This window comes from Giraffa tippelskirchi, chromosome 1 (assembly GCF_054371585.1).
Source record: "Giraffa tippelskirchi isolate mGirTip1 chromosome 1, T2T-mGirTip1v1.2.pri, whole genome shotgun sequence".
Classification (NCBI taxonomy): Eukaryota; Metazoa; Chordata; class Mammalia; order Artiodactyla; family Giraffidae; genus Giraffa; species Giraffa tippelskirchi.
Window position 1 is genome coordinate 161250388 of NC_137275.1, and position 27985 is coordinate 161278372.

General features: G+C 41.5%; 1 protein-coding gene across 41 annotated transcripts in view; it reads right to left on the reverse strand.

The window, feature by feature from the left end:
* Window positions 1-27985, reverse strand: part of SMARCA2 (SWI/SNF related BAF chromatin remodeling complex subunit ATPase 2) — a 189352-nt gene that overhangs the window by 57555 nt on the left and 103812 nt on the right. For all 41 annotated transcript variants that reach the window (XM_081502976.1, XM_081502968.1, XM_081502889.1 and 38 more), the window contains 4 exons: window positions 22104-22267; window positions 16042-16269; window positions 11854-11931; window positions 6522-6740 (listed from right to left, as the gene is read on the reverse strand). In XM_081502976.1, coding sequence (XP_081359102.1) covers window positions 6522-6740; window positions 11854-11931; window positions 16042-16269; window positions 22104-22267 — 689 coding nt within the window. The remainder of the gene's footprint in view (window positions 1-6521; window positions 6741-11853; window positions 11932-16041; window positions 16270-22103; window positions 22268-27985) is intronic.

Consider the following 27985-nt stretch of genomic DNA (forward strand, 5'->3'; position numbering starts at 1 on the left):
GGACAGAAGGAGCCTGGAGAGCTATAGATCATGGGGTTGCAAAACAATCGGACATGACTTAGCACCTAAACACACACACAAACCTAACTACGGAGATGTCATTCTGGCACCAAAATTGTGGGAAACTCAAGCTCTTATCTGGTGACACACTGGTTGAGGGGGAAAAGATGTTCTGTGCTGCCTTTCCTTAAGGTCTGGAAATCCTAGGGCTTCTAAAACTAGCTGTCTCTCTTGTGAGGCTGAAAGATCCAAGGATGTGAGTCTTAGCCCCATCATTTAGATAACATGGTCTGGGGACTGACAGTACAGGGCAATGTAGGAACAGAGCTCATACCATCACCAGGAGCTTACAAAACCAAAAGATACATCCTTACACTTATATGTAAGGACCACACCATGAGAAGAGACCCCAGCAGGTAAGGAATCTTTTCAAATGACAGTTTTGAGGCATCAGATCCACTGTGAAACACAAGCAGACTCCAAAGTTCATTTCCTCCATCAGGCTGGCAATGAAATATTATACAGAGCACATCATTTAGGCTGCATTCCAATTATCCTCAAGTGCTGCGGGGCACAAATCACTCACTCAGCAATTAAATAAATTCTGGGATGTCACTAAATGTTTAGGGAGGGAAGGATTCTGAAGTTGGCAGAAGGACCAAAGGAACAGGAAGAATAGGAAAGCCAGGCATTCCATCATTCACCCTCCGCCCACTGTTAAGCTTTACAGACACTCCAATTTTACGGGGCACCTGCCTCAGTCATGATTATCATACTAGGAACATCACAGCCCGTGCATGTAAGAAACACCCGGCCCAAAGGGCTCATCTGACGTCTGCCAATTTAGGTCTACGAATGCCTGCCCTCAAAGATGTTTTTCCAAGAAATTATCAACATAAGCCAATTATCGGTTATGTGGAAACACACACACACAATACGTAGTTCAGCACTGTTACCATTGTGAGTACTCCACGGGAAAGCTATAAAATGGTAATGGACATAATACTTTTAAAACCACGTTAATATTCTCTTCCACGCTTTCTCAAGGGACCATTCCTTGTTCAGGGGAGCCACCTATTGCCTTGAGTAGGATTAGGGCAAAGTTAATATGCAAAGACAAAAAAAGACAAAACACCACCACTGACTTCCACAATAGGACATGTGGTCCTACCAGCAGACAGCAGTCTAAATCAGGATGATGGAGAGGAGTTTCCTCAATTCTGAAGGCTCTTTGCAATAAAGAGGTGAGACTGCTGGACACAGATCCCCAGAACCGCTCTAGAAGCCACAGTGAAGAGCACCATGGCCAGGCCACGTGTGTATGGGAAGGTGCAATGTGACAGGAAGGCAGGATAGAGAGCCTTTTGTCCAGGAGGAAAAGGGGGTTAAGAGGAAGAGAGGTAAGACATGAGCCCTGAGGACTTGGTCACCTGTAGTATAAGCCACCGTGCCAGCTCCCTCCATGGGGAGGAGACTCCAGTGATGACTCTGCACACGGAAGCTCAGTGGAGCTTCCTGGTTGGTGCGCATACCACTGTGCCGGGGCGGGGGGTGCCCTCTGGTTCCATGAGGCGAGGGCAGGGAAGCTGGGTGCCCTCCCTGAGACCATCCTGTGTGCTGCTTCACTTGGCTGGCCCTCCTGATTTGTATCCTTCATAACAAAGCTGTAACCACCAGTGGTACTTTCTGGATCCACTGTAGCAAATTACTGAACCTGAGGAGGGTCATGAGAACCCCTTGGATTTAGAGTCAGTCGAGCAGTAGTGCGGGTGGCCCAGGGGTCCCTGAAGTGTGGCTGGCCACCAAAGTAAGCCCAGTCTTACTGGGGACGGAGCCCTTTAAATTGTGGAGTCTAACTCCAGGTAGTTCATATCAGATTGACTTGCAATACACCTAGCAAGGGCTGAAATGGAATATTCACTCTTCAGGCCCCAAACCTGGTATATTTTGGGGGGGGGCGGTGCAGGGAGCAAGAGGAATGAGCCAACAAAAATGCCTAGAGGTAGATTTACTATGAAGGCCATGAAGTGTGGGCTTTAGGATTCTCACTTTACCAGCACCTCCCAAGGCTCCAGGAAGGTCCCTCACAGTGCATTCATATAGTCAGATACTTTGACGGATTTTGCAAAAGTAAGGCATTTTTGTATCGCTTGTTTTAAAGAGCTTCCTGACTCACCCAACTATCAGATTCTAGAAGCTTCAGGCTTGACAACTCCTTGATGGTGAGACTGTGATTTTTTTTACAAAAAGGGGCTGGACTCTCCTGGATGTTCCAGCACAATGGGAAGAAAGCGACCAAGAGTTTTCAGATTCCCAACTAGTGCGCCAAAGAGCTGAGAGCACTAAGAGGCCAGAGAAGCTGAGAGTCTTCATGAGATTTCAGGAAAGCTGAGCAATGCAGACTGGCCAGGACCCCAGACTTTAACAGCACGTGTCATCAGACACCAGAATATGGGACTGGCTGCATCTCAAGACCTCCAGCGACAGGACAGACTGGTAGTCCTGTTCTGAGCCCAGCAGAGATCCACACGACAGGGCACCTGCCCCAATGTCATGATGAAACCCCAGCTTCTACCTTCATCCAGATGCCATCTTGGGAAGGAAGATGGCAAGGAACCCCTAGAAGGGGAGAAGAAAAGCCCACGGGAGGCATGGACATTGACCTGACTATCCCCAAAAGAGGAAGTTCACTTGAGACTGCCTAACATCAAAGAAATTAAGGTTTTCTTAATGGAAACAGGAATTTCAAAACAATTTTAAGAACCTTAAAAAAAAAAAAATCAAATTAAGCTTTGTTTGAAATTGTGATCCTCTTCACTTAAAATAACATGAATACAGAAAAGTTTTTTAAATCTTCCAACTCAACAGATTGTCTAAAGGACACTGTGGGAATTTTTAGCATACTATGATTATAAAATAAAATCTGTTTGTGATGAAACCATAATAAAATTTTCAAAGAAAATGGCCATAGCACTTCAATGCAACCTAAGTGTTCTCAGGCAGACACTGCTATTTCGTCACCAAAATCCTACCTTCCTGGGCTCATAGCTAGACCACAGTTCTCAGTTGCCCTTATAGCTAACACGGTCACATGATGGAGTTCCAGCTAACGGGATGTGAGTGGAAGTCACGGAGGCCCATTCACTTAGAGTCCTTAGAACTCAACACATCCCACTCTCTGCTGGGTCCCCCAATTCCAGCTCAAGGGGATGGAGATGTCGAAGCTTGACAGAGGCCCTTCAGCCTGGATCCCTGAACAGCCACAGGTGGAACGGTTGCTTCCACCAAGCAGAAACACCCACCTTCAATTTTTACCTGAGAAATACAATTCTACTTACTCTTTTGGACAGGCCCACGAATAGGACAGGTTTAGGTCCATTCACTGCCGGAGTGAACACTACCTGCGGCAATACTCTCACACATCAATCCTGGGCTATTTCACTTGGCAATCAATGGGCACTTACTATTTGCACACGGAAGTCCAATCAAGATGCAGCGTATTAATGAATCGGGAAAGCAGGTATGTCAACAATGACCAAGAAAACTAGCAAATTGGATTTGAGCTGTTACTGAAGAAGAGGCCAAGAAAAGTGAGAGTATGAGGAGAAGTGCGATTAGTGTTTACTTGTGAAGGGGTCAAAGGGGTGGTGGCAATAAAGTTGGGCCCTGGACGATGAGGAAAGCTCCAAAGAAAGAGGAATGTAGGGAAGTTCATTCTAACTGCATTTGAGTCCTCAGATGTTTCATCCAGTGGGAGGTGATGCTGAAAACAGAAAAAATATTGTTCTGTTCACCCCCAGGGAATAGCATCAGGACCAGCGAGCAGCAGCTATAAGGAAAGAGGATTCTGTTCAAAGGGAAGAAGAACTAACCATTGGGGCTGACCACTGGAAGGGCTGTGCAGACAAAAGGCAGAGTGTCTCCTCTACGGATGGTCAGCCTCTTGGCACGGGTGCTGCAGAGGAGGATGTGATTTAAGCGCAGGACGGCGAGCTGTTCCACTGAGCTGTCTTCAAACTCAGGGATTCTATGTATCTCCGATGCCTCTGCCAAGCCGGCTTTGTACAACATTTCCAGGAGAAGGGAGAATTATTTTAGCCCTGTTACAGCATTTCTTATAGAACAGTCTTTGCCAAGTTCCCTTTCAAGGCTGCGTTGCTTAGGTTTACCCAGTGTGTTCAATCATCAGCCAGTGGAGAACATCTCTGCACATTTAGGCCCATGAGAGCCCCTTGCATAAAATTTTATTATCAAGAAAGAGCTTAATAGGCTGATATTAAACAGGATGGCTGCTGGTGAACAAGTAAACGAACGACGGACAGTAAGCACCTGTTTGAATGCTTAGGCCATGAGGCATCCTGCATTAATCGCGTGGCCTGGTTAATGGCACGTTATCAACTCACACTGAATATGGAGACACAGTTTCCAAGAGATGGGATTACAAAAAGGTATATTACAATAAAGCTGCCCTGAGAACAGTTTTATCCTTCTTGGGTGACTTGGTATCTTGTGAGGCACCTTAAGGTGAAAATTATGGATGTCAATTTCATAGCATAGTTTTATAAAACAAACTAGTTTTCCATTTTTAGACATACATGTTCCTTTTGTTAGATAGACAAAAGGATGTGAACCGAGTGAAGAAACACTAGACAAAAAAAAGGAAGTCTACAAAATATACAATAATACCCTAACATGACTGGTAAATTAGTAACTTTCTACTTTCTTCTTGTAAGTTTATCATTTCATCTTCACAAGCATTCATTGAGTTTCTACTGTGTGGTAGCACAGTGCTCATCATCAGTGGTATAAACTGAAGAAGAGAAAAAAGAGGTATTCTAACCTTGAAAACTTTCTAGGATTCATAATTCTATTTACTAGAAGAGCATTTTCCATTGATTATTTTAAAAGGATACATTCAGCTACCTTCTTGCCCAATAAACAAGATTATTTTGCTTGTAGTGTCTGGAAATTATACATATATAAGACAGACTTTAAAATGCTGGCCTAGCTTGTTGTCTCATTTCCTATAATAATATCCAGGTAGTTAATTTATTGCTCACATAAAAGAGAAAGGGAAAAGAATTTCCCCCAGCTCAGAAATGAGTATTAAGCAAAAACTCTTCCCATTAGCGAATGGATCTTAATTATGCAACTACAACCTCACAATAGTGAAACAAAAGAAACTCATAAAACCATATTCTGAGGCCACTGGAATGTTTGGATGTGACAGTAAAACCACCACACATTTCACATGTCATTGTTCAACCATAGAGATGAGCAACGCTTTCCTTGTCGCTTTCTTCTCAGGATACCACAGACTTCAATCGTTTCAAAATTCAGGTCATTCTCTCTCATCATACGACAGCCTGAGTATATCACCTCTCAGGTGGGGCCGAGACATGTCTGCTTGCGATATCCAATCTCAAAACTCTTCCCCCATGGCCCTCCGACCCACCTACCTACTTACAGCCTGGGTCCTAAAATCCATGTTTTACAAAGCTTTGGAACTGCATTCCCTTCTGATAAAATGAACAACTCACAAAAACAGCTTCTATTTTGTTTGGTTTTCACCCAACCATGCTTACTATTTCCAGCGCGCATTTATCGGCCCTGCCTGGAATGCACATCCCAGACTGTTCTGTCTGCCTTGGTTCTAAGTCTGTGTCCAATAACGAAAGTGCGGCTAAGCCTTCAAAGGGAAGAGTCACGCTGACCTGGGCACTCACACACGTGGCTCCTAGGAGCAGTTTGATATTTCTGTACTCAAACAGTCTGAGATCGCAGACCTCAGTCAAAATGAGGAATTGACATTTTCCAAAGCAGGGAAACAAAAAACAATCCAAACTATAGAATACCATTTCCAAGTGTCAGTGACCCGAGTCCCAGGCCCCAGGCTGCATCTGCAAGGGACGGATCAGATCAAGCCAACATCAAGCCCCCAACTGCATCAGCACTCACTGATTCTGTTGTTTCTAGCCAGCTGTGTGACCTTGCAGAGTCACCTAATCTCTCTGGACCTCAGCAAAACCAAGAGAGTACAAAGGCACCTTCCAGTGCTAATGTTATGTGGGTCTAGGAAACAGCAATGTAGTCAGAAGAGACTGCTGTCCTGAACTCTCTCTGCAAGACTTGCAAAAGTGAAACTCCGATTAAAGAACATGAAATGAGGGGGAACAATGAAAAAGACTTCTAAAGCCCCCTTCCACATTTTGATTCTAACTCCAAGTGAGGCATGACCAGGCAATCACGATGTTTTAATCATAAAACATTAGCAGGTCTCATAGCTGTCATAATCCTAAGTTTCCAGTGACCAATTCTGCTCTCGCAAAACAACTCCTCATTATCTTCCAATGAAATGCAGAATGACTCCACTGCAAGAGCAAAATGACTTATCTGTGTTCAGGAGCCCCTTCCCCTCATAGGGACAACCAGTCCCCCTCAAACGGGTCCTGCCACAGGCCTCTGATTTCACCGAGCCAACAACGCCCCAAAGAGCAGGAAGTCGAGAAAGCCACACCTACCCTCAGCCACTGCTTCTCCGTGAGGGCATCGCTGTAGTCCACGTCCCGGCGCTGGCGAGACCCCCTCCCAAAGATCTTCTCCTCCTCCTCTTCACACGTCAGCCGTTCCACCTCGGCGTCATCTTTAATAATCCACGAGGGCAGCTCGTCTTCTTCCATTAGGCGGGGCTTGCGTTTCGGGTTCCGGGCATCCTCTCTCCGCCGGTCCATGTCCATGCGCTGGAGGGATGAACAGAAGTCTCACCAAAGGGCAAGGGGATTCTGTACAGTGTAGACTTAAACAGGTAAGTCTCTTTATAAGTCACCTCCTATGGCTGCAGGGTCCCTTCGGCATCTCCCATGGAGCCTCTATGTTCTGACTTGTTCTAGCTCATCCCTAAGGCCAAAATCTCTTCCCTTCCCCTGTACCCATCTTTGAAATTTATTTAAGTACTTAAAAAATACTCTTTAAAAAATTCCTTTTCTTAGTTTCAGTTCAGTTCAGTTCAGTCGCTCAGTTGTGTCTGACTCTTTGCAACCCCCATGAACCACAGCACGCCAGGCCTCCCGGTCCATTTCTTAGTTTATGTGGGTACAAAAGCTCCCCTTTAACAGTGAGAAAATTCAAATTGGGGGTGTATTTTAAAAATATAACAGCAGAAACTGATATAACATTATAAATCAACTATATTTCAATTTTTTAAAAAATGAGTTAAAAATGTGAGCCCTGGTGAAATAGCTCATTGCTGCGCTGGTGTAAAAGTATTCTTCAGGCATATAAAACAGAAAGTTCATTAAGAAAATTTCCTGTACCTCAATGGGGCTCATGCTTTTAATCAGACAACCAGGAAGAGTTAGTCATCAAGTGTCACTATAAAATAGCCACCGTCAGTTGGACTTGGACACTTGAGCACATAACTGGTTTATTAGTCAGTCAGTCGTGAATGTATTCAATTTTCAGTGTACCCTGGGCTCTGGGAGAGGAATATCCCTCAGTTCTTCAGGTTTCAAACAGCTTAGCTCTTATGAAAATATTAGGCTACAGAGTGACAGACGTCAAAGGAAATCTCATCTCAACTGATGTAAGTGAAATGGCTTCCTTTCAACAGTCTTCAAAATGCCTATATCCCCATGTCCTATTTTCCTTTTTAAAAACCCAGTGCACTAGTTAATAAATTAAGTGCCATGTATTTGCCTTTAACCTATAAATAAACAATGTGATGGTTAAAAAAAGCAAAACCTCCACTGAATTGCTGTATATGTTAGTTATATGTGTCTATCACTGGCGAGACCATTTCTACAAGCAAACAGACCATCAACCATTAAATGATTTACGTTTTCCCTCTTCCTTCGTCTACTGTACTGAAATGGGAATTCAATATTAATTTTTTCTTAAGTGCTAAAACTGGTAACAGGATGTAAAAATAATTTCTACTCAAGTCCAAACTGGATCTTTAGAATCTATTTAAAGTTCAAAGTTCCTTAAACTATGCTTCAACATTTTTGGAAATCATTATATTCCCAAGATGGGCTGGGCTTAGAGCATGGCAGAGTCCCATTGGTAGATAGTGTGGCCGTCCTGTTCTGTCATATGCTATAGTTAGCTGGAGAGGTTGCTCTTAATCCTGCCTCCTAATGCTCTGGTATCAGAAATGGGATCCAACAAACCTTTGGAATCAGCACACAGAGGATGCTTAGTTAACAGTGCAATCTAAACAGGGGCCTCTCAAGGCAATTTCCTAATAGTTATTAGGTAATATTCAAGAAAAATCATTTTTTGTTAAGGCACTGTACAGAGATGGCAAAAGATCACCACTTCAATTTTTGGTTATATGATTAGCATTTCCCATACCAAGACTTGTAAAATGACTTATGCCATGCATTAGTCCACAAATGAGAAAATAATTCTCTTCTAATATAAAAGAAAATAAATTGCACTGTTTTTTTTTTCTTTTAGGAAGAATGCAAAAAAAGAATTTGATGCAGTTTTTAATAAGATTAAAGTTTTTATGACCGTAACTCTTCCCAAAGATTTCTACTTACAGAAGACAAGTACAAAATCTGAAGTTCGTATTCAAGTAAGATTAATTTATCATTTAGCTATTACATGAATATGTTTGTCTTAACACCCAGTAACCTTATGTTAATGTGTATGATTATTTTTAAGGGGAAATAATAATGCCTCTGTAGGGAAAAGAGCAGCTTAAAAGCTTTTTTTAAGCTTTTAAAATGTTAGTATGTTAGCACAACATTTCAGACATGAATCTTGGCCTGTCAAAAATCTTTTTTAGGTAAAATTCATAGGTAATTAGTATAAGAGATAACTTTCTGAAGTCACATTTTGGGAAGGAGAAAACAAGAAAAAATGTTCAAAAGAAAGGTTTTATTTTAAAGAGATTATCTGCATAATGTATGTTATTTAACTACAGTACCTAGGATACAAAAATCAAATAATATGTCTGTATTACTTTTATATGGGCTTCCCTGGTGGCTCAGACAGTAAAGAATCCGCCTGCAATGAGGGAGACCTGGGTTTGATCCCTGAGTTGGGAAGATCCCCTGGAGGAGGGCATAGCAACCCACTCCAGTATTCTTGCCTGGAGAATCCCCATGGACAGAGGAGCCTGGCAGAGCTAACTTGGAAAAAAAAAAAAATAGTGGATTAAGAGTATAAATATTTGAATTCCAAATCTAGCTCACATTCCATTCTTGTTTCTCACTACAGTTTTTAATCTGAACTGGCAAGGATTCAATTTGATTTCCTGCCCCCTGGTGGAGGTGCTAATGAATAGTGAATTGGCCAAAGGCAGCAGGCTGATTAAAAGACTTTAAAAAACCAACACAAGGCAAACCAAACCAAAGCAAACCAAACCAAAAATCTGTATTATCCAAAAATGAGACGTCAGCCTTTAAGAAACCAGCACAGTGTTCACAAAATGAAAATGCCTACAGAAAAGCCTTCCATAGCCAGCTTCACCTGTTCCCAGTTAAAAGAAGGCTGTGCCTTGGCCAGACATCCATTTTTTTTTCTTTTTTCCAAGGCTTTCAATTTCTACAAATATCCAGCCAGAAAGGCAGAAAAGAGAAGTACTCCTTTTCCCTTATTTCCTGGCTGCTGATGGAAACCTCCATCTCTGGGCCTAATCTGATTTGAATAATGGCAGATAGCTTATCCTTTCCAAGGGCCTCAAGAGTGTCTGAGGCTATAGTGGTGCTGAATTATTGCCAATCAGTGATCAGCCAAGGAAGCTGAAGGCCTCTTGCCTCGGTGTTCCCCAGTCATCTACATTTTCATAAGCTCCTCAAGGAGAGAAAAGATTAGTCTCTTTCCTATGTGTATCTCTAATCTCCCCAAACAGAGAATAATCTATAAAGGTGGTGATCAGCAGTCTGAGTTAAGAAATTAAGGTTTTACGAACACCCTGTGTTGACCACGCTGGTAAAGTCTTCTTTCTGTCATTTTTCTTCAAAATGGCCTTACTATGGGTAGGATCGTTCATTTTAAAGGGCAGGGGGAGAGTGAGCATCCCAGGGTAGGAGCTAGTCCCGTGGCTACCTAAAAGTTTCCTGAGAAAGAATTACCTGTCCTTTATCTTGAATCATTGTGTGTGAGCACAATCACTGTTCCCAAGACAAAAGTCACAAAAATAACATAAGCTTTCACACAGCTGGGACTCCCTTCTCAGACTGTCTAGGCTGAAGAGGTGGAAATTGCAAACCCTGTGGGTCATATTTGGCTCAGGGTCATATTTTACTTGGCTTGAAGTGTTAAATTATAATAAAAAAAATTGAATTTAGTTGCAAACATCTTGAAATCCAGAGAGTGAATACAAAAACCTCACTTTTTAGTTTCTCTTGAAAAGCTGGAATTTCTGACTACATGGGACTTTCAGCTCTGTCTCCCTGAGACAAAGTGACTCCCTTTGTTCACCCTTCAGCACCATCCACTCACCCCTGTCCACTTGCTTCCCTCATGCAAGTCATCTGTCTGAGACCTGGGGGCTTCAAATTTGGGAGCTCTGATTGGGGGTTCCGCAGCATTTATTCACTCATTCCACAAACAGGCTAAATGTTAGAAAGATCAAAAGATTAAACACATTGAGTGGAGCCTTGCAATTTTATAGGTCCTGACCTATGCTGACATCCTCATGAGGCCTGAAATTTTGCAAGTATTTATTAAGCATCTATTATGTGCCAGTAACTGGTCTGAGCGCTGGGGATACAGAGGTAAATAAGATAGCTATAGTTAATGCCTTAAGAACACAATCAAATATGACTTCTGAGGGCCTCACTCACTAGCCAAGAGACTTGCTCCCTTCCCTACTGACCTTGTGGCAGGCCAGAGACATACATCACATTCAGGTTTGGGGAAGATTACAGATGATTATGTATCCTGGAAAGTCAATGTTGAAACATCATGGACATTAAATTTTCAAATGTCAAGATTCTTTCCATCTGCGTTATACCAGTGAAAGGCAGCCAATTTAGATCTTTAAGGGAAGGCTATACCTTGATGCAGACCTAGAAGGTTGCTTCCCAGGTGGCACTAGTGGTAAAGAACCTGCCTGCCAATGCAGGAGATAAGAGACATGGGTTTGACCCTGGGGTCAGAAAGACCCCCTGGAGGAGGGCATGGCAACCTACTCCAGTATTCTTGCCTGGAGAATCCATGGACAAAGGAGCCTGGTAGGCTATGGTCCATAGGGTCACAAAGAGTTGGACATGACTGAAACAATTTAGCATGCACACCTTGATGCATACCTAGAAGGTTGCTTAGGGAGGCTCTCTTCAACAATAAGAAAAGGGAGGAGGTCGTTTCAGTTGCTGTCCTCCTACCGTCCCCCCTGCCTGCCTCCAGGGAACATATTTGTTTGGAGCCCTAAGGAGACAGCTAGGGGATAGCTGTGAACTTTGCCTGGAGGAGCAGGGCAGGTTCCCTGAAGGATGCTTTCCCGTATTAGAAATGAGCTGGAAGCGGGGGTGTGTCTATGGTAAGCTGGGGACCACATGGCCTGTCCTGAGGGTTCAGCTGCTACTCAGCCCTAGCCAAATGCTTCCATCAGATGTGGGCCTGGTATTACGGCCCATGCTCATTTTTCAAGAGAAGCCAGAAATCAGGATTCTTTTTGTGTTGGCAACAGACTTGAAATTTTTAAAAAACAGAGCATGGGCCAAACAAAATATGTCTGCAGGCTAATCCAGCTAGTTTGCAGCCTCTGAACTGAAGGAAAAGGCTCAGGATTTACACATGAAATTTGGCCAGGGCACACAGGCCCCAGACATCGTGTGTTTAACAGAGAAGGGGCGGGGGAGGGAATGAGGCATTTGTTTCCATGCTTTTCTGTGACATTACCATAAAAAGATCAAATTCCTCCTCTCGTCGAGCAATCATTTGGTTCAGAGTCTCATCGTCGGGCACTTCATCTTCTTCCTGCGATTAAGAACAGAACAGAACAGAACAGAATGAATTAACAGGTTTCAGGAGAGAGGTTGGATAACTGGGGTGAGGTACCAGTAACTAAGGTGAATCTCCAGAGGTGGTTCTCCAGACCAATGGGACTCCATTTTAAGCCAGAAAGAAAACAGAAGGGTCACTGGGTACAGCACTTGCCATAAGTATTTTGCAAGCATTTCAAAGCATCTTTCCAGAGCAAAAACTGTTTAGGCAGGAAACACAGTACACTCTAAGAAATACCAGTTCTTTTGAGGGTGGGAGGGGAGTGTATCTTGATTCCCTTAATTTTAGTTAATTTTTTTTTGGCCATACAATGCAGGATGCAGGATCTTAGTTTCCTGACCAGGGATCAAACCCATGCTCCCTGGATTTGGAGTATGGCGTTTTAACCACTGGCCCACTAGGGAAGTCCCTTGATTTCCTTACTTTTAAAACAAGTTACTTACTGTCTCCCTGCCTGAATGACCTCATCTGTAAAATGGGCATGACATTTACTCCACAGAGTAGATGTAGGATTTAAATAAGGAAATCCCCATGAGAATGGGTCTAGCATTAATTATTTTAATTCCATTAACCTTATGCCCAATATAAATGCTTATCTTCAAAGTTTTATGAAGAACACAAGTATGTGAAACTTAGTGATAAGACACAAAGCAAGACCACAAAAATCACACTGATATATGTGTCAAATACATAGCCTTTAAAATACATTTAATCAATGTATTTCAATGGGCACTATTATGCTACTGTTACAGCTGCAGTTGTCATAACTCAAAAGGTATCAATAACAAACCCCCCACAAAACTCTTCTTAATGAAAATAATTTAAATGAGGTAGAGAAAGCAATTATCCAAGGCTTCACATTTTCATTCGGAGAAGGCAATGGCACCCCACTCCAGTACTCTTGCCTGGAAAATCCCATGGACGGAGGAGCCTGGTAGGCTACAGTCCATGGGGTCGCTAAGAGTTGGACATGACCGAGAGACTTCACTTTCACTTTTCCCTTTCATGCACTGGAGAAGGAAATGGCAACCCACTCCAGTATTCTTGCCTGGAGAATCCCAGGGACGGCGGAGCCTGATGGGCTGCCGTCTATGGGGTCGCACAGAGTCGGACACGACTGAAGCGACTTAGCAGCAGCAGTCACATTTTCATTTTATAATGTGTTAGACCAAGGCACATTACATATCTGAAAATTCCTCAGAAACCAACAGTTCTCAAATTTTTTAGAAATGTTATTCTATAGTTTTCACACCTAAAAGATTCCAGAAGTTGGGTAGATACTACAAAACTTATAGTCCAAAATGCTTTTTATCATATGCTGAGTGAGCTTGTTAAAAATCAAATGGGGAATTTCAGTGTTTTAGCAGAGGGAAGAGAGGGAAACCCAGAACTTCAAACATCCAGTTTCCCAAGTCATATTGATATATCCAAAATGGGGCAACTTGTTCTAGAAAGAGTGTCCTATCAGCTTAAAGGAGATGCCTCTGTCTAGTCCCAAGATAACGTCTGGTACACTGTGTCAGAAATGAATGTAAGTCAGTAACATAAAAACTGATGACTCAAAATAAAATTACTTGTGAAAAACCTATGCTAGTTCATCTCTTGATGAAAGGCAATTTGTCTAAATACATTATTATATTTCATCTGACAAAGAAATAGACTAGTTGGAGTGGGCTGAGACTTCAAGATACAAAGAATTTGGTTAGTATATCCTCTGGTGAAAAGATGTCTGGCTTTGTCCACCTTATTCCTAGGATCATGTTATCCCCTCATAGCCTTTATAGTGTCAGGTTGGACTTCTCCCAAGCCCAAGATGAAAAGATGCTCTTGTAAACTGGTGAGAAGCCTGGCCTTCACAAAGAACAAACTGGCTGGCAAGTGGACAATACATCTGCCTGGGTTCCTTATGCCCTAGTGCTCCATGATCCATCAACCACGGTGATAGCTGCTGCAGATACTCAGGATCAGAGACCCTGACTGCAGGCGATCAGGGTCCACAGACATCTTCACACCAGGACATGTGCTATCCAGAAAATGGTAACATTTGTCCAACACACAGACAGCCTGGAAGGGGTGTGGAGCCCCAGCAAGTCTGCTCAGTTAGAAGCAACTGGCATCAGATTCCACTGAAGGCTCCACCTGGTGGCCCTCAGGGTGAGAAGACCTTTGGTCCTGTCCAAAATGTTCATAAGACATTTGGACCACCCCAAAAGGTTCTTGAACTTTGGTCCTGTCCACAATGTCCATGAGCATATTTGGTCCCTAGCAAGTGGTTCTGGACAAATATCAAAGAGCTTTTGGTATGGACCAAATGTCTTATAGATCAGATGTCTTAATGGATGTTTTGGACAGGACCAAATGTCCTGCAAGTGCCCTGAGGACTAGGAGAGGTCAACATCTCCCTGAGGTCTCAGAAGGTTGCAAAGCTACAGGCAACAGTAGATTCCAGCTAACGCAGGTCAGGGTTATTTCCATAAGGCCTACATAAAACAAAACAAGCAAAAATGTCATGGAAACTCCTAGGTGAATATCAACTCTGCCTATTATTCTATTTTTTAAATTTCCATATGTGCAAACAATAAAAAGAAAAAAATCACCTGACAACCTGATTCTAAATCTGTATCAAATACTCAATTTTGAGAATCAAATCTGTATCAAACATTTAATTCCTAGAATCATATGTAGCAAATTACTTAAGATCAAAATTTTAAAAATATGTGTGAATGTACATACATATGCATTTTCATTATTTTAGTGAAATCTAACAGATAACTAATCAAATATATAAGACTGTCAAGTGAAGAGGCATAACAGAAAAGTGCTCTTCAATTTGCAAAAAGATTCATTTCAGGATTCTTTTAAATATCAAGAACTACTTCACATTTCAACTTATTTTAGAAAAAAAAGTAAATGAGATTTTTGAAAGAATCTGGCTTATAATTTATAGAAGATTTAAAAAACATTCTACTTAAGGCAAAATCAAACTACAGTTGACCTTGAACAACTGTGGTTACTCCATGTATATCTTATAAGGGGCCCTTTGGATCCATGATTCCTCTGCATCCCCAGATTCAACCAACTACAGGCCCATGTAGTGCTGTAGTATTTAGTATGGAAAAACAGCCGCATATAAGTGGACCCACACAGTTCAAACTGTGTTGTTTAAAGGTTAACTGTATATCTAATATATGCAATGAAAATAGTATTCCACATGAATATGTAAGACAAACCCATTTTTCCATTTATAAACATGGGCACACCAAACCAAATCTGTCCATCCCAAGTCAATCTTATGATAAGGACTGATGCTGGTATTTTGTATAGTCTTCTAGATTACATAAGTACTATATCTCTTAACTCTTTCAAACCCATTTGGGAATGAAAATTTAGTAACAAATGACTAAAACTAGCAATCTAAAAAAACACAGCTACCCAAAGATTCCCTGAGAGAAACAAAAGTGATGCATTCTTGGAACAATGTTGGCAAATAAAAAGAGATTTCTTTTTGTCAGTAATTTTCTCAGTCTTTGGTCATCTCTTAACAGAAGAATTTGGAGTGGAGGTTAAGGTCATTCTTTTTCCAGTAGAAGTATGACTCAAAGAGCTAAAGACAGCTGCAAGGGATTCTCCTACAAACATACTGAAGTTCTGTGATCCCTGATCAAAAAGCGAGAGAGAAAAAGGGCTCTGAAGGATGGAGAGAGAAAAGGCAAGGAGGAACCCTTCCGTTTTGTCTAGCCTCCTCTAGCAGCTTCTTTCAAGTGGCCTTTCTGCAGTTCTGCGTCTTCCCTACAGAGGGCAGCACTCACAGTACAATCGAGCGTGCAGGTTGCACCTCTCTGGCAGAAACCAGGGAAGCACCCGCTAGCCAAGCCTTCAGGTCCCTCTAGCAGCTGCTTTTAAGACACTCGTCTGGATAAGTTTCACAGGCTTTCTGTGAAATTTATTGGGGTAAGATAGAGGCTAATTTATTCATTTTAATTAACGCCAGCCCAGGAAATGCTTTCAAGAACAAAAGAGGTCCTTCTTAACCCTCGCGAGACTCAAGGTCACTGACTTCCTAGACTCGGCTTTCTCCCGTACCTCATTTTCCTCTTCGTGCTCCAGTATGGCCTGCAGGAAGGCCCTCCGCTCATGGCTGGAAGACTTCTGATCAAACATGCCTGCCTGGATCACCTTCTGATCCACATTCAGCTTGTACTTGGCGGCGGCGAGGATCTTCTCCTCCACGCTGTTGACGGTGCAGAGTCTCAGCACGCGGACCTCGTTTTGCTGGCCAATGCGGTGAGCGCGGTCCTGCGCCTGCAGGTCCTGTTGGAGAGAACCGCATGCTTGAGGGCCAATGTGTGTGGGTTAGCGGCCGCGTTGCCCACCCAAGAGGGAACCAGAGAAGCGTTACTTAATCCACCTTTACTAATGCAGGATTCTGCTTACATTTGTAAAATATATAAGCTACCTTCCTTTGAAAAATTCAAGGTCATTGCTAGCTGAGGGAACCTGAGTTCAAATTAACCAAGCCAACTGAAATACATCTCAGGTTTTGAAATCCAGGTCTCAAGGTGTTTTTTGTTGTTGTTGTTGTTTGTTTTTAATGTGTCCCTAGGTTCACCAGATTTGTCCCTAACTAAAAAAATAAAATAAAAATAAATTTGATGTCACAAGTATGACTTGGATATTAACTACAACTAACCCTAAGTTGCAGGGTTAAAGTGAAAGTGAAAGTGTTCGTGGCTCAGTCATGTCTGACTCTTTGCAACCCCATGGACTGTGGCCTGCCAGGCCCCTCTGTCCATGGAATTCACCTGGCAAGAATACTGGTGTGGGTTGCCATTCCCTTCTGCAGGGGACCTTCCTGACCCAGGAATCGAACCCATGTTTCCCTCATTGCAGGCAGATTCTTTACCATCTGAGCCACAGGGAAGCTGGTTGCAGGGTTAAAGGAAGCTGTTAAAGATGATTATCAAGATACTGCTGAGTTATACACACATACATTATACATATATACACACATTGTTCATATAATGATTGTCCATGTAGCAAATTTTCTGGGATCTAATTGAAATCATCAAAGACTCAACCTTTAGTTTGGAGGAATGAAAGGGAAAGCCAGTAGAGTGGTAAACAAGTCAACATTTGGGGGATAGAAATTTGGCACTATATCAAAAGTGTTAAAATTGATTGTGGTCCTTAACTCAGAAATTCCACTTCTGAAAATGCGTCCTAAGGGAATAATCATGCATATGCACAAAGATTTACAATAAGGATGCACCTTTCAGCATTATATATTATTTATAGTTTTTTTTTAAAAAGCAAAATTAAGTAAACATTCAACAGTAACAGATTGGTGAAATAAATTACAGTCTTCTACCATATGTGCCAAGATAGTACATTAAAATTATACTGCAGAAAACTTAATGACACTATAAAGCTATAATATGTGAAAACTGCAACTTATATATGAGTATGTATGTTATGCTCTATGTGCATATATTTATCTATACCGAGAAAAGGGAGAAAGGACAAATACTAAGAAGCCAATAATATTTATATCTCCAGATAAGATTACAGGTGTTGTTACATTTTCTTCATTTTACTTTCATGTGGTTTGGCAATTTCTTTTCCTGCTTTGAATATATATTACTCTTATAATAAAAAAAATAAGGTTTTAATGAAATCTTTAAATAAAAACCTTCATAAAGCTATGAGGCAGAGTTACCTAATTTTAAGGCTACATAATAAAAACTTGTTGGCATGTCACTTTTGTTTATTTTGGTCCAGGTAATGGCTTCTGGGCCAATGTTAATTAGTTGTTTCCATGTGTCCTCCATTAAACCCATGTACATTTTTAGGGCAAAGGTCTGTCCCCTGTATCCTGCATCCCTGGCACCTTTTTAAAAATTTTTTGCACAGAGCTGATACTCCATAGCTATAAGGCCACCATCTTGACAAGATGAGTTTCCTGGTCCCTCATCCAGCACTAAGACACGACAGGCCGAAGCCTGCCCAGGAGACCTGTCTTTGCTGGGCTCTTACAATTAAATGACTAACTGGGCAAAAGTTTTTTCTCAGAAGATATCTGAATGGGAGAGCTAAACTATGAAGACAGCTGGGACTCGTCCAAATTAGATTATTTTCCAAAGAGGAGAAAGTGAGGTAGATCATGAAAAGCCGGAGGTATAGAGTCCCTAGGGAGGAAACCCTACTGTTCATTTTCAAGCCCTGAGTTCAGTCCTCTCTTTCCGTACATCATCACCAGAATGGCTGAGCAGCAGCCAAGTTGGCAAGCTCTGTGCCATCCACCTCGATTATTTCCTAGAAGAGGGGTCGAATACCGATTCCAAAATAGGCCCGGTGGTAAATATTCCAGGCTCCCTGGGTCAAGAGCAAACATTGAGCAGCTGTTCCTACCGAAGGCTGGTATTAATTTTTCTTTATTTTTCAATTGCACATTTTATATGTAAAAATGTGAGAATAATTCTTTGCTTGTATTCTGGTCCAGACTCAGGTGGCCGGCCAGACTTACCCCTGGGTTATAGTTTGAGCCTGTCCTAGAAGATGCTGATAAAACATAAAATACTAAGGTCCAGCTGGCAGCAGATTATGATAGATGAGGAAGTGGAGAGCATGGACCATCTACAAACAGGGACACAAGTTCTTGAACCCTTGGGAGCTTGTTGCCATTAGGTTTTTGTTGTTTTTGGTGGTGGTGGTGTTTTTTGGTATGTTTAACATGACCTGTTTGGAAAATAGCAAAAATGACTATTTCTAGGCTGACTAAGTTTATGCAAGGTAAGCCTGTGGGCCTCTATGCCAAAAATGGGGGGAAAATATCAATATTATGACAAAGAGATAAGTATTGCAATCACTGAATGGATTATTTACCATCTTTGAGGTCTTAGAGATCTGGAACCCCATCACACTGATTTAGGTGTGATGATATGTGAAGACAAGAACACAGCCTGAGAAAAGGACCTCCAAAGTAACTGTGCTGTTGACCTCTCTGTAACAACACAGCTCCTGCTCCACGAGCTAAAGTGAATAAAATAAATACCCGTGTTTTTCATAGAAGTTTGGAAATGAGAGTCCTGGTGACCCTGAAAAGTTTTAGTGCTAATTCCACATTCATATGTTCTATCTTTGACTTCAGCAATGGCCTCCAATTAGCAACTTTAAGGCCAGAATCTTCAATCTGTCAACCTATGTCAAATAAACCCCCTTTCACCTATATGCCTTAATTTTGATTCAATACAATAAAGAATAATTACAGGAAAAAAGTGTTTCTTCAATACATGCTGAAGCCAAGATGGAAAAAGAACTCTACAACTTTTATTTGGAGGGGGAGGTAACATTTATGCAAGTGTACAAGGTTCAAAGAGGCCAAAGCCAGGATTTAAACCCTAACTTAGACAGACATGGGTGTGACTCCTGGCTGTGCTTCCTGGGTTTCTTTACATATAAAATACTCCGAGGATTACCTGAAATGAAGTATGCAAAGTGCCTCATAGTATCTGGGAGAGTTGTTGTTTAGTAAAAGTTTGTTCTCCTACCTTTTAAACGAAAAATTAGTGTTCATCTGTATCACTCTAAGATCACTGATTTCTGAAGATTAAAAAAATAAAAGTCTGCCCAAACTAATGGCCATGTTTAAATGACAGGCATGAAAAACAAAATCTAGTCAGTCTAGTTAACCAAATCAGGTGGAAGTGAATCTACCTATAGCAGATATATAAATATCTGCAGAAATATATAGCCCAGTGTGAGGAATCTGGGATAAATTAGACCAGAGGGAATGTGGGGGTCTGTGTTTTGTTGCCCAAGTTTCAATTCACAGGCATTGTGAACTGTTAGGTATGCATGTAACTTACTTTGATTCTGGGGTTCCATTTTTAGCTACTGTTCATAAAAGTGTGTGTGTGTGTGACACAGAGAGAGAGACAGAAACACTTGGATGTCCCAGCATCCTTTCTCATGGTATACTAGCATTTCTGGAAACTAGATTGCCTTGGGTTCTTAGCATAAACACTGCGCCAATGAGGGTGAACAGCTGAGATGCCACAGAAGTGTTTATCCTGGAAGATAAAATCTAGTGAACTCTCCATTCACCTATACCCAAGTTACTGTATCTCACTGAAGATTTAGGCAGCAGCAATGAGGGTGATGTAAACATCCAGGCAGACTAAGCATCCTGGGAGGAGGGGAATCACACACATCCTTCCCTAGATACTTAGTCTAGCTCAGTGCCCGTGGCATAACAGCCCTTCAATAAATGTTTGTGGAACAGACACTGAATCACCACAGCACAAAGAAAACTGCGGGTTTCTCCAGGGAATATGAATTCTCCCTGTGATTTGAAAAGAAATATGGGATATAAAAATATACAAGGCATATAAGACTATCTCCCTAAGACTAATACACTATATGCTGGTCACCTGTAACCCTTTTCAGGGTCAGAAAATTTCAAAAGGAACTCGACTTTAATGTCATCACCTAGAGAAAGAATGGCTGGTGGGCACATGCAGTGGTCAAGGCTGGCGGCCACCCAAAGTTTGGAATCACTGCTTTATTCTTGAAGTCAGGGATCCCCAGATGTGTGAGAAAGTCTGTGTCTGAATCTCCCAGAAGCTTGTGTATAGAGAAGTGGGAAGACTGGTGAGAAGACCCTGTAAAATTAAGGGTGAGGTGCAGGGAATGACAAGCAGGCATGGCTGTTTTTAAAAAGCTCCCTTGTAATTCTAATGCATCTGAACTCCACTTCCTGACAAAAACAACTTCTGTAAGCCCTTTCCATCCAATCTTCATAACAACCTAGTGAGATGGTATGATTCTACGTATTTACAGTCCCTGAGACCTGTACAGGAAGGAGTCCAGGTTAAGCTGATGTAGAATTCACCTTCCTATGTGAGAGCTGCAGTTCTCTTTACTACTGTGAATCCACACTTGTTCCGATATGAATCTAATCCTCAAAAATACCACTCTGCATGTGTGCCAAGTCGCTTCATTCATTTCCAACTCTTTGCAACTCTATGGACTGTAGCCCACCAGGCTCCTCTGTCTCTGAGATTCTCCAGGCAAGAATACTTGAGTAGGTGCCATGCCCTCCTCCAGGGAATTTTCCCGACCCAGGGATTGAACCTGCGTGTCTTATGTCTCCTGCACTGACAGGCAGGTTCTTTACCACTAGCATCACCTGGGAAGCCTGAATATTGCTCTACTGAGTATCTTATGGGCAGGTATACTACCTACCTCCCAGACGAAACTGCCACAAGGAACCTATTCTGTTTTTTTAGTAGTTGCTCATAGAATATTTCTATGCATTTTAAAAAATTGAAGTATAGTTGTTTTAAAATGTTTTAAGTGAACAGAATAGAATATTTTTTGATGGTGATTTTAAATAAAACACACAGAATAAAAAACGAATATACAAATTGTTTGACCTTGGGGATATTATTTACAGCTTTCTAGGACTCATTTTTACCAGGTGGCTCAGATGGTAAAGAATCCGCCTGCCATTGCAGACCCAGGTTCGATCCCTGGGTAAGGAAGACTCCCTGGAGAAGGGAATGGCTACCCACTCGAGTATTCTTGCATGGAGAATTCCAAGGACAGAGGAGCCTGGTGGGTTACAGTCCTGCTGCTAAGTCGCGTCAGTCGTGTCCGACTCTTTGCGACCCCATGGACTGCAGCCTACCAGGCTCCTCAGTCCATGGGATTTTCCAGGCAAGAGTACTGGAGTGGGGTGCCAGTGCCTTCTCCATGGTTACAGTTACAGTCCATGGGGTCGCAAAGAGTTGGACACAACTGAGCAACTAACACTTTCACTTTCAAATATACTTTGTTCAGTGGCAATCCCAGGAGATGGGGGATGAAGGGGCTTAAAATGAAGGGGAAACTTGAGTTTTTGTCCTGCAAACTTGAACTCTTCAAAGGCACACCAAAGGCATGTGTAAGACATCTCAATATCTATGTTTCAAGGGATATAAGTAAGCAGACATAAGAATGTGCTGGACTTTTTTCCCTTTGGAGACATACATGGTCCACTTGTTTAGGAATGTGCTCTGTCCCATAAATGCAAATGAGGGAACTGCTAGCCTCTCCAGTCTTCTCCAGAAGGGAGGCTAGGGCACCAAAGGCAGAGAGATGCGCACCTGATGAGGATTCCAGTCGCTATCGAAGATGACCACGGTATCAGCGGCCTGGAGATTCAAGCCCAGGCCTCCAGCTCTTGTGCTCAGCAAGAAAATGAAATACTGGGACCCAGGCTCGTTGAATTTCTTTAGCAAAGCAGCACGATCTTCAGACTTGGTGGTGCCTGAGGGGATGAGAAAAATAAATTTGCCAATTAACTCCTGTCTGAAAATGGCACAGAGCTAGACAAAAGGGCCTGTTTCCTTGAGAAATAGACTCAGACTCCTCTTAGTATTGGTGAGGAAACCCCTAAGGTTTTTGCACTTTTGAAAGGAAAACTGAACATCTTGCAATTAGAAAAAAGAAAAAGAGAGATAGTAAGAGACTTTTCTCTAACCAAGAAGGAATGCTCTATCTACTCCTCATTGTTCCAAAATGTTGAAAAGAGTTTAAATATTCTGATAGGGAATCTGTGAAACTTACAAATCTTGTAACATTCTCATGCTAACCTAAAACTTGGTGAAAACATTTTCCGGATTTATTTTCATGCTTGAAAACACCAAATAACTTAAAAAATACACACACACACACACACACACGCCTAAAAGGATTATTATAATGGCTTAAAGCTACTTTGCCAGTCGACTTTAGAGTGGGGACTTGTTTATGCCCAAGAGAATGGAAACAAAAGGAAATTGATTTTTACTACATTTTGCCATTCGGATGGCTACTAAGCATGATCTGGCTAGTAAAAACATAAAATGTGAATGGAATATTTTTATACTCTTTAGCAAGACTTGAAACCAAAATAATTTTTTAAAAAAAGGAATCTCTGGGTCAGTTCTCATGCTGACATTCTGAACTGTTCAGTTCAAAGGATATAAACTAAAGACAAACAAAGCTGCAGGTAATACACTTGGCAATGGATCACCCCATGGTGTCTGATGAGACTCCAAAATAGTGAATAAGCAGAGAGTATAAAACCCCAGAATACAGTGTTCACTTTTGGGCATGAAGAACATATTCTGGGGTTTCATACTCTCTGCTTATTTAGTATTTTAGCGTCTCATCAGACATCATGGGGTGAGCTATCGCCAGGTGTATTACCTGCTGCTTTGTTTGGTTTTAAACTGAAATGCAGTACTTGGGGGAAATCTAAAAAAATCAATAGAATGATCTCAGTTCATTTCCAAGGCAAACCATTCAACATCACAGTAATCCAAGTCTACACCCCAACTACTGATGCCAAAGAAGCTGAAGTTGACTGGTTCTGTGAAGACCTACAAGACCTTCTAGAACTAATACCAAAAAAAAAAAAAAAGATGTCCTTTTCATCATAGGGGAATGGAATGCAAAAGTAGGAAGTCAAGAGATACCCAGAATAACAGCCAACTTTGGCTTTGGAATACAAAATGAAGCAGGCAAAAGCTAACGGAGTTTTATCAAGAGAACAAGTGGTCACAGTGAACACTCTTTTCCAACAATACAAGAGATGACTCTACACATGAACATAACCAGATGGTCAATACCAAAATCAGATCATGTTCTTTGCAGCTGAAGATGGAGAAGTTCTATACAGTTAGCAAAAACAAGACCTGGAGCTGACTGTGGCTCAGATCATAAGTGCCTTATTACAAAATTCAGACTTAAATTGAAGAAAGTAAGGAAAATCACTAGGCAATCCAGGTATGACCTAAATCAAATCCCTTATGATTATACAGTGGAAGTGACAAATAGATTCAAAAGGATTAGATCTGATAGACAAGAGTGCTTGAAGAACTATGGATGGAGGTTTATAACATTGTACAGGAGGTGGTGACCAAAACCACATCCAAGAAAAACAAATGTAAGAAGGCAAAGCGATTGAGGAAGCTTTACAAATAGCTAAGGAAACAGACATGAAAGGCAAGGAAGAAAGGGAGAGTAGCCACCTAACTGAATGCAGAGTTCCAGAGAATAGCAAGGAGAGATAAGAAGGCCTTCTTAAGTGAACAATGCAAAGAAATAGAGAAAAACAATAGACTAGGAAAGACTAGAGATCTCTTCAAGAAAACTGGAGATATCAAGGCAACATTTCATGCAAGGATGAGCACGATAAGGGACAGAAATGGTAAGGAACTTAACAGTAGCAGAAGAGATTAAGAAGAGGTGACAAGAATACACAGAGAACTATACAAAAAAAGTCTTAATGACTGGGATAACTACGATGGTGTGGTCACTCACCTAGAGCCAGATATTCTGGAGTGTGAAGTTAGTGGGTCTTAGGAAGCATTACTACCAGCAAAGCTAGTGGAGGTGATGGAATTTCAGTTGAGGTATTTCAAATGCTAAAAGATGACACTGTCAAAGTGCTGCACTCAACATGTTAGCAAATTTGGAAGACTCAGCAGTGGCCACAGGACTGGAAAAGGTCAGTTTTCATTCCAGTCCCAAAGAAAGGCAATGCCAAAGAATGTTTAAACTACGATACAACCGTACTCATTTCACATGCTAGCAAGGTTATGCTCAAAATCCTTCAAGCTAGGCATCAGCAGTATGTGAACCAGGAACTTCCGTATGTACCAGCTGGGTTTAGAAAAGGCAGAGGAACCAGAGATCAAATTGCCAACATTTGTTGGATCATGGAGAAAGTAAGGGAGTTCCAGAAAAACATCTACTCCTGCTTCTTTGACTATGCTAAAGCCTTTGCGTGGATCACAACAAACTATGAATTCTTATAGAGCTGAGAATACCAGACCTCCTTACCTGTTTCCTGAGAAACTTATATGTGGGCCAAGAAGCAACAGTTAGAACCAGACATTGAACAATCGACTGGTTCAAAATTGGAAAAAGACTAAGACAAGGCTGTATATTGTCACTCTGCTTATTTAACTTCTATGCAGAGTACATCATGTGAAACGCTGGGCTAGATGCATCACAAGCTGGACTCAAGATTGCTGGTAGAAATATCAATAACCTCAGATATGTGGATGATGCTACTCTAACGCCAGAAAGTGAAGAGGAACTAAAAAGCCTCTTGATGAGGGTGAAAAAGGAGAGTGAAAAAGCTGGCTTGAAACTCAATAGTCAAAAAAACTTGATCATAGCATCCAGTCCCATCACTTCAAGGCAAAGGGGAAAAAGTAGACGCAGTGACAGATTTTATTTTCTTGGTCTCCTAAATCACTGTGGGTGGTAATTGCAGCCATAAAAACAAAAGACGCTTGCTCCATGGAAGGATAGCTATGACAAATGTAGACAGAGCCTTAAAAAGCAGAGACATCACTTCGCCAACAAAGGTGCATATAGTCAAAGCTATGGTTTTTCCAGTAGTCACATATGCGTGTGAGAATTGGACCATAACGAAGGCTGAGCACCAAAGAACTGATGCTTTCAAATTGTGGTGTTGGAGAAAACTCTTGAGAGTCCCTGTATAGCAAGGAGATCAAACCAGTCAATCCTAAAGGAAATCAACCCTGAATATTCATTTGAAGGACTAATGCTGAAACTCCAATACTTTGGCCACCTGATGCGAAGAGCTGACTCTTGGAAAAGACCATGATGCTGGGAAAGATCAAGGGCAGGGGAAGGGGGTGACAGAGGATGAGATGGTTGGGAGGCATCACTGACTCAATGGACATGAATTTGAGCAAGTTCCAGGAGACAGTTGAGGATACAGGAGCCTGGCGTGCTACAGTCCATGGAGTTTCAAAGAGTCGGACACAACTTACTGAACAACAGCACAAAGGTCCCCAGATTTGCATTCCAAATCAGTCCCTTACTCCCAAAGTGTTTGTAATGTATTCACCTGGCCATTTCATGAACTGCATTGGGGAAAAGGAAAAAAAATCCCTACGATATTCCATCTGAATATATTTTACTAGAAAAACATAGCTGCAGAGTTTTGAAAAAGGCCTTAGGCTGTTGGGAAATATGTATGCACATTACTTGATAGTCCCTAACTGCCTGCTATACAAATATTATTTCTACATGGTGTTCTTTTTTTAAGGATGAAAATATACCAGCAATTTATTTCAGAGGATTAAAACATTTAAGTGACTCCAGCTAATGGAACTGAGTTACTGTGGAGGTTCAAGTTCTCAAACATGGGGGGATCTGTATTTCACATTAATAAAAATAGTTAAGTACTCTCCTGTGGTGGGGGAGGGGATGTAGTTTCTGAATATAGCAAACGGGGATTGGAAACAAGGGCCTTCGGGTGTCCCCATTCAATGGAGAAATGTTCTTTAGAGCTCATTTTACTTTATAAATCAGATTTCCAGTTGAGCAACCTGGTCAAATCCTTTAATGATGAACTGAAAGAATTTAGATTTGCGGGGAAGGACACAAAATGTGTTTTGTTGAACAATGTTACAAAAATGTGGTGTCCTTCTTTCTTTTATATGGTGTCCTTTCTTTTATGTTCAGAATCAGTGTTCTGAGGTCACAGTGAACTGTGTGCTCACAATGACAGTGGAAGGCAAGTTCCATTCTATCATGAAAAACATTGTGCTACATCATCTGTCCAGATACAGTGATCTTTTAAAAAAAATTATTGGTTCACATTTCACCCTCTGTCACAAATAGGAGGAAAAGCCACAGAAATAAGCAAATAAAAAAATTTCCAATATGGGGAAAGAAGACATTCCCAGAGATAACGGTACAGTCTGCCCTTGGTAGCCTTGGGTTGCAGAATCAGGGATTCAACCGAGAGTGGATCAAAAGTATTTGGAATTTAAAAAAAATACCATAAAGTTCTCCAAAGCATAATTTGAATTAGCTGAGCACCAGCAACGATTTACACAGCATTTATATTGTATTAGGTATAATAAGTAATCTAGAGATGATTTAAATTATATGAAAGGACTTCCCTGTTGACCCAGGGGTTAAGAATCCACCTGCCAATGCAGGAGACACAGGTTCAATCCATGGTCTGGGAAGATTCCACATGTCTTGGGTTAACTAAGCCCATGAGCCACAGCTACTGAATCTGCATGCTGCAACTTCCCAGCCTGCGTGCCCTAGAGCCCGTGCTCTGCAACAAGAGAAGCCCCCACTCACTGCAACTAGAGAAAGCCTATGCAGAGCAACGAAGACCCAGTACAGCCAAGAATAAATAAAATAAATAAGTAAAAATTTTAAAAAGAATATGCTATAAAAATACATAAAGTATATGGGAGGATGTGCATAGGTTATATGTAAATATTGTACCTGTTTATATCAGGGACTTGAGTATCTGTGGATTCTAGTAGTTGTGGGGGTCCTGGAACCAATCCCTGACTTGATACTGAGGAATGAGGGACCAACTGTATACACAGCATGGGACCTGACAAATTATAAGGCCAGGAAAAGCTATGATTGAGTCACTTCTCATGCAAAGCTATGGCATTTCTTATGACAAGGTTCAGAATTTGCTGGATTACTATTTCCATTAGTGAAAGGTTCCCCAAGCCAAGATATTTGCCAAGACATTTGCTGATCATCAGCAATCTTTGGCATACTGCTCAAGGAGATTCAAACTACTGTGTCAGGGTTTATTTCCAGCCTAAGAAATGCTGCTTGTATATGGGCACAGGATTTAAAGTGTATCAAGTCCAAGTTCTTTTAGACTTTGATGCAGAACATAACCAAGAATACAATTAATAATAAAGGCAATTGTGTTGAAAATTGCAAATTTTCCAGAAGGAACACACTGTCAGGCTTTTATGATTACTCATTTTAACTTAGTTTCAGCTGCTTTTGGAAAATGTTGTCTTCTGGGGCTTAACTTTACTGCTTACTCTCATTCAAAAATTGTTTCCAGTGAAAACAAAGACTATGATGGAATCGTAGTTAAATCTATTCATGCAACCATAATCTTTGCCAGAAAAAAAACTACTTATCCGTCATCAAATTTTTTTTCCTGAGGTCAAAAATCTGGGAT